General features: G+C 39.9%; 1 protein-coding gene across 2 annotated transcripts in view; it reads right to left on the reverse strand.

The window, feature by feature from the left end:
- SNX2 (sorting nexin 2) overlaps nucleotides 1-8,546 on the reverse strand; it is a 50,581-nt gene extending 42,035 nt beyond the window's left edge. The window contains exon 1 of one of the 2 annotated variants that reach the window (XM_017531849.1): nucleotides 8,331-8,546. In XM_017531849.1, coding sequence (XP_017387338.1) covers nucleotides 8,331-8,438 — 108 coding nt within the window. In that variant the 5' untranslated portion in view covers nucleotides 8,439-8,546. The remainder of the gene's footprint in view (nucleotides 1-8,330) is intronic. The other variant, XM_017531850.2, reaches the window with a different exon arrangement.
- Nucleotides 8,547-14,452: the final 5,906 nt, after the last annotated feature.

Genomic DNA, 14,452 nt, shown 5'->3' on the forward strand with positions numbered 1-14,452 from the left:
AAAAAAAATTCTCTTACCGGCCGGGTGCGGTGGCTCACACCTATAATCCCAGCACTTTGGGAGGCTGAGGCGGGTAGATCACAAGGTCAGGAGTTCGAGACCAGCCTGGCCAAGATGTTGAAACCCCATCTCTACTAAAAATACAAAAATTAGCTGGGCGCAGTGGCACGCGCCTGTAATTCCAGCTACTCAGGAGCTGAGGCAGGAGAATCACTTGAACCTAGGAGGCGGAGGTTGCAGTGAGCTGAGATCGTGCCTTTGCACTCTAGACTGGGTGACAGAGTGAGACTCCGTCTCAAAAAAAAAAAAAAAATTCTCTTACCATCATCAAACTAAACCAGAAATCAGTAATAGCTATTTGGAAAACCCTCAAATTTTGGAAATTAAATTATATACTTCTAAATAACTCATAGTCAAATAACAGTCACAAGGGAAACTAGAAATTATTTTAAAATGAAAGAAAACAAAAATACAATATCAAAATTTGTGGAACGCAGCCAAAGCAGTGCTTAGAGGGAAATACAAACCTAAACAGCAACGGTAGGGAAAAAAGTCTCAAATCAATGATCCAAGCTTCTACTTTAAGAAACTAGAAAAGCAGACTTGGTACAGTGGCTCACACTTGTAATTCCAGCATTCTGGGAGGCCAAGATAAGAGGCCCACTTGAGGCCAGGAGTTCAAGAGCAGCCTGGGCAATATAGTGAGACCATGTCTCTAAAAAAAAAAAATAAAAAATTTTAAAATTAACAAAAGAAACTGTAAGAGCAAATTAAACACAAAGCAAGCAGAAGAAAGAAAATAAAGAGCAGAAATCAATGAAATTCGTAACAGAAAGAATGGGGGAAAATAATGAAAGCAAAAGCTAATTGTTTGAAAAGATCCTAAGAAGATATCGAATCTCTACCAAATTAAAATAAATACATAAATAAACAATCAGAAGAGGTAAATTACCAATATCAGGAAAAAAAAGAAAAGCATACCATCCACAGACTCCACAAACATGATAATAGGATAAGTACTATGAAAAACAGTATGCTCATAAATTTCATAACTGAGACTATAAATTCCTTAAAAGATACATACTTCAAAAGTTCACCATGAAGTATTCCTGTATTTTAAAAATTGAACTTGTCATTAAAAGCCTTCCAACAAATAAAACTACAGTTCAGATGATTTCATTAGTAAATTCTGTCAACATTTAAGGAAGACGTAAACCTCTTCAAGAATGTGGAATAAGAGTAAACACTCACCAAATCACTTAATGAGGCTAGCATTTCTGAAACAAAAACCAAAGACATATGAAAAAGAAAACACAAATATCTGTCATGAACATGGACACAAGAGCCTAAACAAAATCTAGCAGATTACATCCAGGAATATATGAAAAGGATAAATACATGATTGTGTGGAGTTTATCCTAGGAATGCAATGCTGCTTCAGCCTTTTTGAATCAGTTTGAAAATCATTCTGAGGATGGGGGTTAAAAAAAAAAGAAAAGAAAATCAATATAATCTACCTTTACCAATAAACTAATGAAGAAAACGACATGATTATCATAACAAATGCAGAAAAAGCATCTGTCAAAATTAACATCCATTCATGGATAAAAACTCTCAGAAAACTAGAAACAGAAGAGATCTCTTCATTTGATTATACTCACTAAAAAAAAAAAAAAAAAAAAAAAAAAAAACCTACAGATAATATCTTATTCTGAGATCATGAAAAAGGAAAGAATATTCACTATCACCACTTCTGGTCCTAGCTAACCATGAGGACAAGAGAAAAAAAGCACTATCACCACTTTTATTTAATTATACTAGTGGTCCCAGCTAACTATTAGGACAAGAGAAAAAAAGGTATAAAGACTGAAAGAAGAAAATAAAACTCCAATCACAAACAATATGATTATCCACATAGAAAATCATTGGACTCTACAAAAACCCACTAAACCTAGTAAGTGTTTAGACAGTTGTTATCATAGAGGGTCAATGTGCAACCAAAGGAAAAATATAAAAGTAATAAAAGAAATGAAAGTACTAAAAACTATGAAATACTTAGATACGAACTAACAAAATATGAGCTAGATCTGTATGCTGAAAGCTACAAACATTAGTGAAAAAAAATCAAATAAGATCTAACTAAATAAATGGAGAGAGAGATTATTCATATAGCTTGAAGGCTCAACACTGTTAATGGGTTAATTCTCCTGAATCTAATTTATGAATTGAACACAATCTCAATTAAAATCTCAGCAGGATATTTCAAAGAAATAATTCTAAAATTATAAGAAAAAGCAAAAAAGAACTAGAATAGCAAAGGCAATTTTTTAAAATAACAAAGAGGAGTCATTCAACTTAATTTCAAGATTCAAATTAAGTAATCAAGACAATGTAGACTGGGAAGGGATTCTCAATAGATCAATGAAACAATACAGAAATAGGTCGACCCAGCCTGGCACAGTGACTCACGCCTGTAATCCCAGCACTTTGGGAGGCCAAGTAGGGAGATCAAGAGGTCAAGAGATCAAGACCATCCTAGCCAACATTGTGAAACCTAAAATACAAAAAATACAAAAATTAGCTGGGCGTGGTGGCATTCGTCTGTAGTCCCAACTACTCAAGAGGCTGAGGCAGGAGAATCACTTGAACCCAGGAGGCAGAGGTTGCAGTTAGCCAAGATTGTGCCACTGCACTCCAGCCTGGTGACTGAGTGAGACGTCTCAAAAAAAAGAAAAAAGAAAAAAAGAAATAGGTTAATCCACACATATGCGGTCAGTTCATTTCTGAAAAAGACAACCCAATAAAGAAAGGCTAGACTGTCAACAAATAGTGCCAGAATAATTAAGTATCTGTATTTTAAAAAAAGAACGTCAGCCGGGAGTGGTGGCTCACGCCTGTAATTCAAGCACTTTGGAGGCCAAGGAGGGAGGATTACCTGAGGTCGGGAGTTCAAGACCAGCCTGACCAACACGGTGAAACCCAGTCTTTAAAAAAAAAAAAGAACGTCAACAACCCATACCTTATACAAAAATTAACTCAACATGAATCCTAAATGTAAAACCTAAAATTATAACCCCTTTTGACAGTGGGTTAAAGTTAGCAAAGGATTTCATATATGTGACATCTAAAATACTATCAATAAAAATGAAAAGATAGCTTTCCTTTATAACAAAATGTTAAACATCTGCTCTAAGATACTGCTAACTGAACAAAAACACAAGTCACCAGCAAGGAGCGGTGGTTTATGCCCTTAATCCCACCAGCACTTTGGGAGGCCAAGGCAGGTGGATCACAAGGTCAAGAGATGGAGGCCATCCTAGCCAACATGGTGAAACCCCATCTCTGCTAAAAGTACAAAAAAAAAAATTATCTAGGGATGGTAGCATGTGCCTGTAGTCCACTCAGGAGGCTGAGGCAGGAGAATCCCTTGAATCCAGGAGGTGGAGGTTGCAGTGAGCTGAGATCATGCCACTGCACTCCAGCCTGGCCACAGAATGTGACTCCGCCCAAAAAAAAAAAAAAAAAAAAAAGTGCCTCCAACTCATTCCATTTTGGGAAACCAGTCTGGCAACTCTTCAAATTATTAAACATGGAGTAACCACATAACCCAGCAATTCCACTTGTACACAAATGTGTAGAACAGCATTATTCATAAGAGCCAAAAGGTGAAAAACACCCACATGTCCATCAACAAATGGTTAAACAAACTGTGGTACAGCCATACCATAGAATATTATTTAGTCATATAAAATAATTAAGTATTGATACATGCTACAGACTGTGAAACCATTGTGCTAAAGGAAAAAAGCCCATCACAAAAGACCATATATTATACAGTTCATTCCTAGTAAGTCCAAAATAGGGAACTCTATAAAGACAGAAAGTAGATCAGTGATTGCTTAGAGTTGAGGGCAGAGAGGATGAGGGAATTAGGGTGTGTGATGATAGCTAAAGGGTACAAGGTATCTTTTTGAGGTGATGTTGGACATATCTGTGACTATAGTAGAAACCATTAAATTGTACTTATCAAATGGGTAAATTGTATGGTATATAAACTATATCTCAACACAGCTGTTTTTAAAAAAGAACCAGGTAGTTAATATAAATTCCTGATCTTAAAAAAAAAAAAGTACTATCTACTACTCCAAGCAAAACGGTATTTAAAGGTCAAGCACTGTTAAGCTTAGGGTTGTACCATTTAATGAATAAAACAGTATTCACAAACAACTTAAAGGCTTGCCTCTCAGGTACCATAAAAGAACAAGCTTCTAACAGATTTTTTCCCTTCTCATTCTCTTCTGTTTCCATCCCTTTTCTGTTTTATAGACAAAACAGAAATATACAGTAGGGGTTTGAAATGTTTTATTTACTGATAGAGTTTTATGTGAGCTCCTATTAATTTTCAAAGGGGAGGAATTTAATATTGGGTTAAAAAATATACACATAAGAAAAAAATTCTCAATATCACTAATCAGCAGTGAAATACAAATCAAAACCACAATAAGGTATCATCTCATCCCAATCAGAATAGCTGTTAAAAAGTCGAAAAATAGGGCATGGTAGCACATGCCTGTAGTCCCAGCTACTCAGAAGGCTGAGGCAGGAGAATCACTTGAACGTGGGAGGTCGAGATTACAGTGAGCCGAGATCAAACCACTGCACTCCAGCCTGGGTGACACAGTGAGACTGTCTCAAAAAAATAAATAAATAAAAACAAATGAAAATAAAAAGTCAAAAAATAACAAATGCTAGCAAGGATGTGTATCTCTTATACATTGCTGATAGGAATGTAATTAGTATAGCCATTATGGAAAACAGTATGGTGTTTACTCAGAAAACTAAAATACAACCACCATATGATCCAGCAATCTCATTACTGGGTAAATATCCAAAGTAAAAGAAATAAATATGTTGGAGGTATCTGTGCTCCCATGTTTACTGCAACACTATTCACAATAGCCAAGATTTGGAAGCAATCTAAGTATCCATCAACAGATGAATGGATTAAGAACATGTGGTATATATACATGATGGAATCCTAGTCAACTACAAAAAGGAATGAAATCCTGTCATTTGCAACAACATGGATGAGCTTGGAGAACATTATGTTAAGTGAAATAAGCCAGGCGCAGAAAGACAAAAACCGCATGTTCTCATGCAGAAGTTAAAAAAGTTGATCTTAAGTAAGTATAAAGTAGACTAGTCATTACTAGAGTCTGGGAAGGGGGCAGTAGTCAAAAATGGGGTAACATACAAAATTACAGCTAAATAGGAAGAATAAATTGTCATGTTCTAGAACACCATACATTGATTAAAATTAACAACAATTTACTGTATATTTGCAAAGGGCTAGATGAGCAGATTTTGAATGTCCCTAACACAAACAACTAATAAATGTTTGAAGTAATGGATAAGCTAATTACCCTGATTTGATCATTACACATTGTACACATGTATTGAAACATCACACTGTATTTTCCATAAATATGTACATTATGTGTCAATTAAAAATAGTAAGAGTAAAAAATACACTACATGTACAGATATACTAATGCACAGGCATTATAAGTTTAACAAGTATGCCATTGAAGCTTTTCACTTAAATTTTAGTTGATTTTCACTTAATATGATTTTCACTTAAATTTCAGTTGATCCCCCCGCAAATTAAATGCTCTCAAATGAAAAAGTTCCTACATGAATAATATAATAAACTCTGACTTACTTAGAAGACATTCATTTATATGTCTTATTTTCAATTTTATGTTTTAGGTAGTATATATTTTCTTAGGTAATAACTATTCAAGTCTGAAGATTTACATCAGAATCACTTAGGGCCTTGCAACTCAATGTTGTCTGTGGACCAGAAGCGCTAATATCAGGAAAGCTTGTTAAAAATGCAGAATATTGGGCTCTACCCAGTCCTACAGAATCAGAATTTGCGCTTCAACAAGATCCCTATTTATAAAGATCTAGAACACTTATTAAACATGCAGTTTCCAATGAGGCACAGGCATCTGCATTTTAAGGATGAATACTGTGGATTCTCTAGCACACTACAGTTTGAAAAGCACTGTTTAAAAGAAAAGTGAAGTACTGAAAGAACATTCCTTTAAAACAGTTTTGGTATATTAAGAAATACTGCTATATATCCTTCCCAAGTTTGAAAAGAAAAAAAAAAAAATCTGACTTTACAAATCTCATAGCCACACCGCCTTCTGAAAATTAGTAACCTAAATGAGTACATTGAATAAAGGGCTGAGATGAACAATCAAAAACAAACGTGTTTACAACTTTCACAGGGCATTACATTAATTACTGAAAAAAAGTTAAACGTTGCTTTTCTTCTTTTTTTGCTTTGAGCAAAAATCAAGAAAACATTCTGTTTTTTTAAAAAGTTCAGTGGGGTACAGTGGCTCACTCCTGTAATCCCAGCACTTTGAAAGACTGAGATGGGAGGATCACGAGGTCAGGAGATCGAGGCCATCCTGGCCAACATGGTGAAACCCCGTCTCTACTAAAATACAAAAAATTGGCCAGGCGTGGTGGCACGCGCCTGTAGTCCCAGCTACTTGGGAGGCTGAGGCAGGAAAATCGCTTGAACCCGGGAGGCGGAGGTTGCAGTGAGCCGAGATCGCGCCACTGCACTCCAGCCTGGCGACAGCGCAAGACTCCATCTCAAAAAAAACAAGAGTTCCAACCACATGGGAAATATAGATTATAGTTCTTTTTACTAAAGTCTAAACAACCCCCAGCTGAATGCTTAACATTCTAGTTCGCACTACAGTCAATCAAGTTTGTTCTGATTCTCGCTGGTAGAAAAACCATATCCTCCAAAAGGAATACAGGTCTTAGGATCCTGGACACTTTCAACACATGTACACGTAAAAAATAGCTGTTCAGTAAGTATAAAGGGCTAAAAGGATACTAATCCCCGAAAATATATTATACACAATAATTTTTACTAATTTTAGGAGGTGCTGGTTTTAACTCAAGCAAACTTTTACTATTAGGTTGGTGGGTGCAAAAGTCATTGCGGCTTTTGGCTATTAAAATTATTTTTGCATCAACCTAATAAATGCAAAAGTTCAAGATTTTGTGAGAGACACAAAGAAGATCAGGACACTAACACTAGCCGCAGGAACCTATAACCTGAGGGGAAGTGGGGTTTGTCTGGGACATAGCACATGCAATTAGCAGAATGTGATCAGTGCTGAAAACGGTTTCTGGGTTTCCAGTTTCAGGTAACTGAATTTCAGATAATGGATATTTTACAGTAATTTCCAATTGATTTGGTGTAGAGTTGAAAAAGCCAAGAGAACTTATTAAAAAGTACTTTATAAGGAGGTACAGCCTACGGTAAACAATTCTCTGGGAAATTTCTTACATTTTAATTCACATACACACACTTAAAATTGGGCTGTTAGGTGTGTGTGGGTGCTCTCATCAAATGCAAAGCAATTCAAATGTGAACTGGATACAGGAGGGCCCAACAGGGTTAAGTTCACAGAGGGTGTTTCCTCTGACAAAAACAGGAACACACAGCTTCAGAGATCGCTGATCATGCGAGAAAAGAGGAAAAAGGAGTGGAGATCTGTTTCTATTTCTCCCTTGGTAACTTGGGGAAAAAAAAAAAAAAAAACCCAAAACACAACAGCAGTTTCTGGACTAATCCCGCCTTCAGCTTTACATTTCATAAGTACTATGACCTTTTAAAAGTCTAGGAACTAAAGACAAACAAAAACAGGCAAATGCATTTACCTATTTAGCAGTCCAAATCAGAAGCAGTTCCCTCAAGGGTAACCAGTAGTCCGTGAAGGACTATTCCTGGGAGAGTGCACCCACTCGCTCCCCACAGACCCTCAGCCGCTCAGCGCTCTCTTCACTGAGCTCCCCGGGCAGCGGCACACCCTCCCTTGGAAAACGAAAAGCGAGCATCTCTCCAAAAGGGCTACCGAAGCCCCCAGGGAGCTCCTTGGAGGTTTACTGGGATGCAGAGCAAGCCCTTTTCTGTCTTGGAGGAGGAGGAGGTGCAAGTGACACCGAGAAAGGCCAGCTGAGCTGCGAAAGGGTGCTGCAATGTCCCGGTCCCTCAGAGGATTAGGTCGGCACCCTAGGGCCGCAGGCTGCTCTCCTGAGGAGGCCTTGCCGCTCAACCCAAGCCACAGCCCTCTGACAGGCACCGGAGGTGGGGACCGCGTCACAGGTGTCACCCCAAGACGGTCCTTGCAAACCCGGGGGAGGGGGAGGGCAAGTCGGGGCAGAGGAAAGGCACCTAAAGGTGAGACGAGCGGCAGCGGCGCAGCGCAGCACCCACAGCGACGCGGTCTCACCTCTAGCGTGGAGACAGTGCTGGTGAACAGGTCATCTCCGTCTTCCAGCTCCTCAAAGTCGGTGGACTTCCCGTCCCCCAGCGGAGGAGGCTCCCTCTCGGCCGCCATCTTCGCTCGCCGGGACTACTGCTCGAGCTGGGCCTCGCGGACCCGTCACGTGAGCACGCACGGCTGGGCCCGCGCCGACCCACCAGCTGCTCCGCCCCCGGCCGGCCTCTCACAGCCCCGCCCAGCCGCGCTTGGCCCCGCCCCCGGCCTCTGGGCGGCGCCCAACGGGAGCCGCTCTCGCCCCGCCCTTTTGTCCCGCCTCCTCTCAGCGGGTCCGGGACGTGGCCTCCTTTTCGCTGCTGACTTGATGACGTGACTTATGTGGCAGAATCTTGGACTTTATTACCACATCACCTTCTTGGCGGGACTAGGCTAAATGCTTTCTGTTGGCACTACCAGTTTTTAAATCTTCTGTAGGAAGTGGAAGAGCCTGGGCACCAGTCTTTGGGCTTGCATTGCACGCAGACTGAGGGCGAGATTGAGTACGGGTGGGCAAGAGACACATACTGTCTCTTAGATCTCTCTAGAACTGTCCAATGGAACTTTCTGGCATGATGGAAATGTTCCCTATCTGTGCTGTCCGATACAGTAAGCTACTGGCCACCTGTGACCCCTGAACGCTTGAAATGTGGCTGGTGTGTGGAACTCAGTTGTAAAATTTTATTTAATTTTAATTAATTTAAATCTAATTAGCCACGTGTAGCCAGTGGTCACCTATTTAGTTACTACAGCTCTAGGTAACAAAAGGGCCCTGAATAATTTCTCCTCTGCAATTCACTCCAGTTTTATCTTGGGCCATATAATATTTTTCTCAATAAAATCAGTCAAAAAACTGATAGGAAAATCAATGGATGATTGGTAAGAGCACGTAGTCACATTCCCTGGCCTGCACTCCACCACCATATGGAATGTCCGGAGTCTGTCATGGGTCAGAAATTTTAACCTCTTATGAAAGCTCCCAGACTGACTTGAGGTGATTTTTATCCACATCCTTAATTTTTACATGTGCCTCTATTTATTGCTTACTGCTTTCTGACTTATGCTATGGTTATATATATTCCCAGCTTATCTTTTTTAGTGGACATCTGAAATAGGTGAAATATAGGTCCTGATGCTTGTTACAGAGACCCACGTTCAAAGTGGCTTGAAAAATGAACAAGTTTATTTGTCCCTCATGTAATACTAGGGCTGGTGTGAAGGTTCTATGAGATCATTCAGGGATATGGGCCCCTTCTGTTGTTCTGCTCTCCCTAGGATGTAGTCTCTTACTCATGGTTCAAGTCAGCTCACCACCACAGTTACACCACATTCCAGCCAGCAGAAAGAGTGAAAGGAAAACAGTATTACCTTCCTTTTAAGGGCACAGTTCAGAAGTTGCACACACTGCTTCATTCCACATTCCTTTGACCAGCTCATTAGCTACATGGCTATCTCTAGCTACAGGAGACATTAGGAAATACAGTTGTTATTTCTCCCCCTAAAAATTAGGGATTCACTTACCCTAGAAGAAACTAGAAGAAACCTGACCACTTACCCTAGAAGAAACCTGACCAACATGGAGAACTAGTGATCATTCATGGTTTTCATGGTAGCATACCTGAGTTTTCTTCTCAGCTGTGCATTTTCTGCACCTCAGAAAGGGAGTACGTCACCTAGGCTTAAACCAAACACAGAATTGACTCCCTTAATCTCAGTGATTTGTAGGGGATCAGAATCAGGTGCATTTTCCCTAAACTCTCCACATCTTTGATTGTCTTTATTTTCCTAGTCAGTCTAAATTCTATGTTCCAGAACTGCAAGAATTCTCTTACTATTTTTGTCAGCTCATCTTCCTTGGTTCCTTGCTTTTCTGTTTCATCTTCTCTGAAATCCCAAATTCAGCCATCAATTTCTCTAATCTTATATCCAGATTGCTAAAGTATTTGAATAATAAACCCCAGCCTCAGATTGAAGATTGTGTAAGTCCATCATTTCCAATCCCAACTACACTGCAATACCATTAGTTGTTTCCTTTCCGATTCCTTCAACTATTCTTCCCAGCATAGGTGCTAAAAAGTCATTTTTTCCTCAAGTATCCCACCATCTTTTTCTCTTCATTTTCATCAAATGATTTAGCCTCTTCAATGACAAAATAAAATCCACTGAGTGAATCTTTTCACCTTCAAGTATGGTTGAAATTCTCTTTGTGCTCCCATCAGTTGCTGTGTACATTTTAACACCAACCATATTGTGCAGTGGCCATGGGAACACTGTTCTATCCCCCCAATGGACTGAAGGATCATTGATGTCAAAAACCATTTATTATTTGATGATGGATCCTGAGTAGCCAGCTCTGCATTAGTTATTTATTGCTGTAAAACAAATTACATAAACACACAGCAGCCTGTAACCATAGATATTTGTTTTCTCATGGTTTCTGTGGATCAACAATCCTCAGCCAGGCGCGGTGACTCACGCCTGTAATCCCAGCACTTTGGGAGGCTGAGGTAGGTGGATCACCCGAGATCGAGAGTTCGAGACCAACCTGACCAACATGGAGAAACCCTGTCTCTACTAAAAATACAAAAATTGGCTGGATGTGGTGGCGAGTGCCTGTAATCCCAGCTACTCAGGAGGCTGAGTAGCAGGAGAATCGCTTGAACCAGGGAGATGGAGGTTGCAGTGAGCCAAGACAGTGCCATTGCACTTAAGCCTGGGCAACAAGAGCAAGACTCCATCTCAAAAAAAAAAAAAAAAAAATCCTCAACTCACCACCACAATTACACTGCATTCTAGCCAGCAGAAAAGGAGTCAAAGGGAAACAATGATGTTACCTTCCTTTTAAGGGCACATTCCAGAAGTTGCACACACCACTTTCATCCGCATCCCTTTGACCAACTCATTAGTTATACAACTTAACTGGGTGCCCCTGACTCAGGGTCTCTCAGAAGGTTATGGACTCGGGAGGCAGTCATCTCAAGACTGAAGTGGAGAGGACCTGCTTTCAAGTTCACTAGCATAGCTGGCAGCAGGCATCAAGTTATTTCTGGTTATTGGCCTGAAACCTGAGTTCCCTGCCATACAAGCCTCTTCGTAAGGCTTCCCACACAACATGTCAGCTTGCTCCTCCCAAAGTAAGGACCTCTGATAAAGACAGAAGGAAAAAGCTCTAAGAGAGGGTAAAAGAGAGTGAATAAGAAAGAAGCCAGAGTGTTTTTATAACCCAATCTCATAAGTAATATCTCATCACTTTTGCTGTATTCTGTTCATTGGAAGCCTACACTCAAAGGGAGGAGTAAAACAAGGGTGTGAATAACAGGAGGCAGCGTTCTGGGGGGACATTATAAAAGTTTCCACAAGGCCCCATAGGGCTTAGCATTCATTAATATAGACACTCTATCAATACCCTCAACAAAAGAATGAATGAATAAAGCTCAGAAGAGTGAGCTAAGTGGAAGATACAGATTTGGTAGCTGGAGCCACTGGTACATGAGAAGGCCTAGGTGGTCTGGGAAGCACAACTCTATAAGGATGATGTGCAGTTTTAGACCTATAATCTCAGGTATTTGAGAGGCTGAGGCAGGAGGATCCCTTGAATCCAGGAGTTTGAGACCAGGCTGGGTAACATAGAGAGATCCTGCAAAAAAAAAAAAAAAAGAAAAAGAATAAGAAAGAAAGAGAAGAAAGGCGGGCCATAAATGAACCTGAAGAGTAGCAGTCAGAGAGACAGGAAGCGATCCAAGCGAGAGGGCTATAAAGAAAGTAAAAGGACAAAGACGAGAGCATCTGTAGTGTCACGTGCCCTGGTAAAACTGAAAAGGTGAATGGTTAATGGATTAAAAAAAAATGGGTGTAGCAAGTTGTGATGGTTAATTTTATATGTCAGCTTGGCTGTGCTATGGTACCCAGATATTTGGTCAAACATTATAGTGTTTGTTCTGTTATGATTTTTATTTTTTTTATTTTTTGTTTGTTTTTTTCCTTCTTTTTTTTGTTTTTTAAATTTTTGTTCGTTTGTGAAGATGTTTTTTGGATAAGATTAACATTGAAATTGGAAAACTTTGAGTAAAACAGATTACCTTCTATCATGGGGGTGGGCCTCATCTAATTAATTGAAGGCCACAATAGAACAAAGACTGGCCTCTGAGCAAGAAATAATTCTACCAGCAGATTGCCTGTGCACTCCAATTGTAAGTTTTCCCTGAGTCTCTAGCCTGCTAACCTATATTATCAGATTCTAAATTCACCGAGCCTACACAATTGCATAAACCAATTGCTTAAAATAAATCTCTCTATATAAATACTCACATACATCCTGTTGGTGCTGTTTCTCTGGAGAACCCTAACTAATGCATTAGTATAAATTATTATTCTTTCAAGGAATATAAATGAAAAGAATCCGACAGAATAGGTCAATAGCTTGTGGGAGGCACAGGTTTATTTTTATATGTTTGTTTTATTTTAATGGGAAAGATTTGGACATGCTTATATTAATGTAAAAGGGAAAGAGGTCAAAAGGGAGCAAGAGGTTGAAAATACCATGTAGACAGAGATGATCAAAAGGATGAGATCTGAAATGCAAAAATGGGATAAAAGGCAAGTAGATGAATTTGCCTTACAAAGGAAAAAGGATTCTTCCACTGAGCGTGGAGAGATGGAGGTAAGAGTTTGTACTAGTCAGCCATTGTTATGTAACAAACCATCCGTATTGTTTCTCATGAGTCTGCAGATTAAGCTGGCAGTTCTACTGGACCAGATTTGGCAAGTCTTACTTTCAGGCTTGTTCATATTCTGTGGTCAACTGATAGATTGGTTGGGACTGGCTGGGCTAGGAAGGTCTTGGCTAGGACAATTCACCTCTGCTCCATGTGCTCTCATCCTCCAGCAGGTTAGCCTGGGCTTCTGTTCAAGCTCCTGGCAGAGCTCCAAACAGAAAGCAGAAATATGCAAGTACTTCTTCAAGCCTCCACAAAAGGAAATTATATGACCAAGCACAGGATCAGAATGGGAAGGGACTACAAAATTGTAGGGCAAAGGGTGTGGAAAAGAGAGGTCATTAATTGGGGCAATTAATGCAATCACTTTACCTCAGTGGATGTATTTATGGACTTGTTTGTAAATATAGGGGCAAGAAATGGAAAAAGCCAATACCCAAAAGCAATCTTTTGGGGGGTGGGGTAGGTTAATTACTAAGAAAAAAGAAATTAGAGTCAGCAGAGGTGGAATGAGGAAGAGCATTTTCAGCAGATTGTGTGTAAAATTGGAGAGATCATTCTCTAGGGACATATAAGGGATGGGCAAATAGTATAAAAAGACCAAATGAGGTGGAGACATTATGATAGAAATAATCTCTACATTTGTGAGATTTTCTCCAATGGCCTAGCAATGTTGGTGTAGGAGTGGAGGTGGATGGTTGGATTGATTCAATGTTCGGCTTTTTAAGGATGATCTTGGTGGAGAACAAGGGGACTAAGGATTTTGAAGCCTCTTAGTAGGAGTGACCAGAAATATGTGGCTTCCAATGACAAGGAGAGATAGCAGGTGTCATATATTTCACAGAAGGATAATTTTTTTTCAAGAGTGAAAAAAGGGATTAAAAAGTGATGGATTAGTCAGGTGTGGTGGCACACACCTGTAGTCCCAACTACCTGGGAGGCTAAGTCAGGAGGATCCCTTGAGCCCAGGAATTTGAAGCTGCAGTGAGCTATGATTGTGCCACTGCACTTCAGTCTGGGCAAAACAGCAAGACTCCATCTCTTAAGAAAAAAAAGTGATGGTATAAAAGTGATATTTGGAACCCAACATAAGCTGTATTTAGGTGGTAAAGTGACCTATTATTCAAAGTAGGAGGGTTGAGGGAGGTTTCTGTCAAAAAAGAGAATATGTAGAAAGTGAAGGGAGGGTCCTTATCTTTGAACACAGTTCCTGGTGAGTGAGGTTAGCTTATAGGACGTCAGCCTTGAACAAATAAGAATTTATTATGGGAAGCCAGGTGCGGTGGCTCACGCCTGTAATCCCAGCACTTTGGGAGGCCGAGGCGGGTGGATCACGAGGTCAAGAGATCGAGACCATCCTGGTCAACATGGTGAAACCCC

This window comes from Cebus imitator, unplaced genomic scaffold (genome assembly GCF_001604975.1).
Source record: "Cebus imitator isolate Cc_AM_T3 unplaced genomic scaffold, Cebus_imitator-1.0 Scaffold74, whole genome shotgun sequence".
Lineage (NCBI taxonomy): Eukaryota > Metazoa > Chordata > Mammalia > Primates > Cebidae > Cebus > Cebus imitator.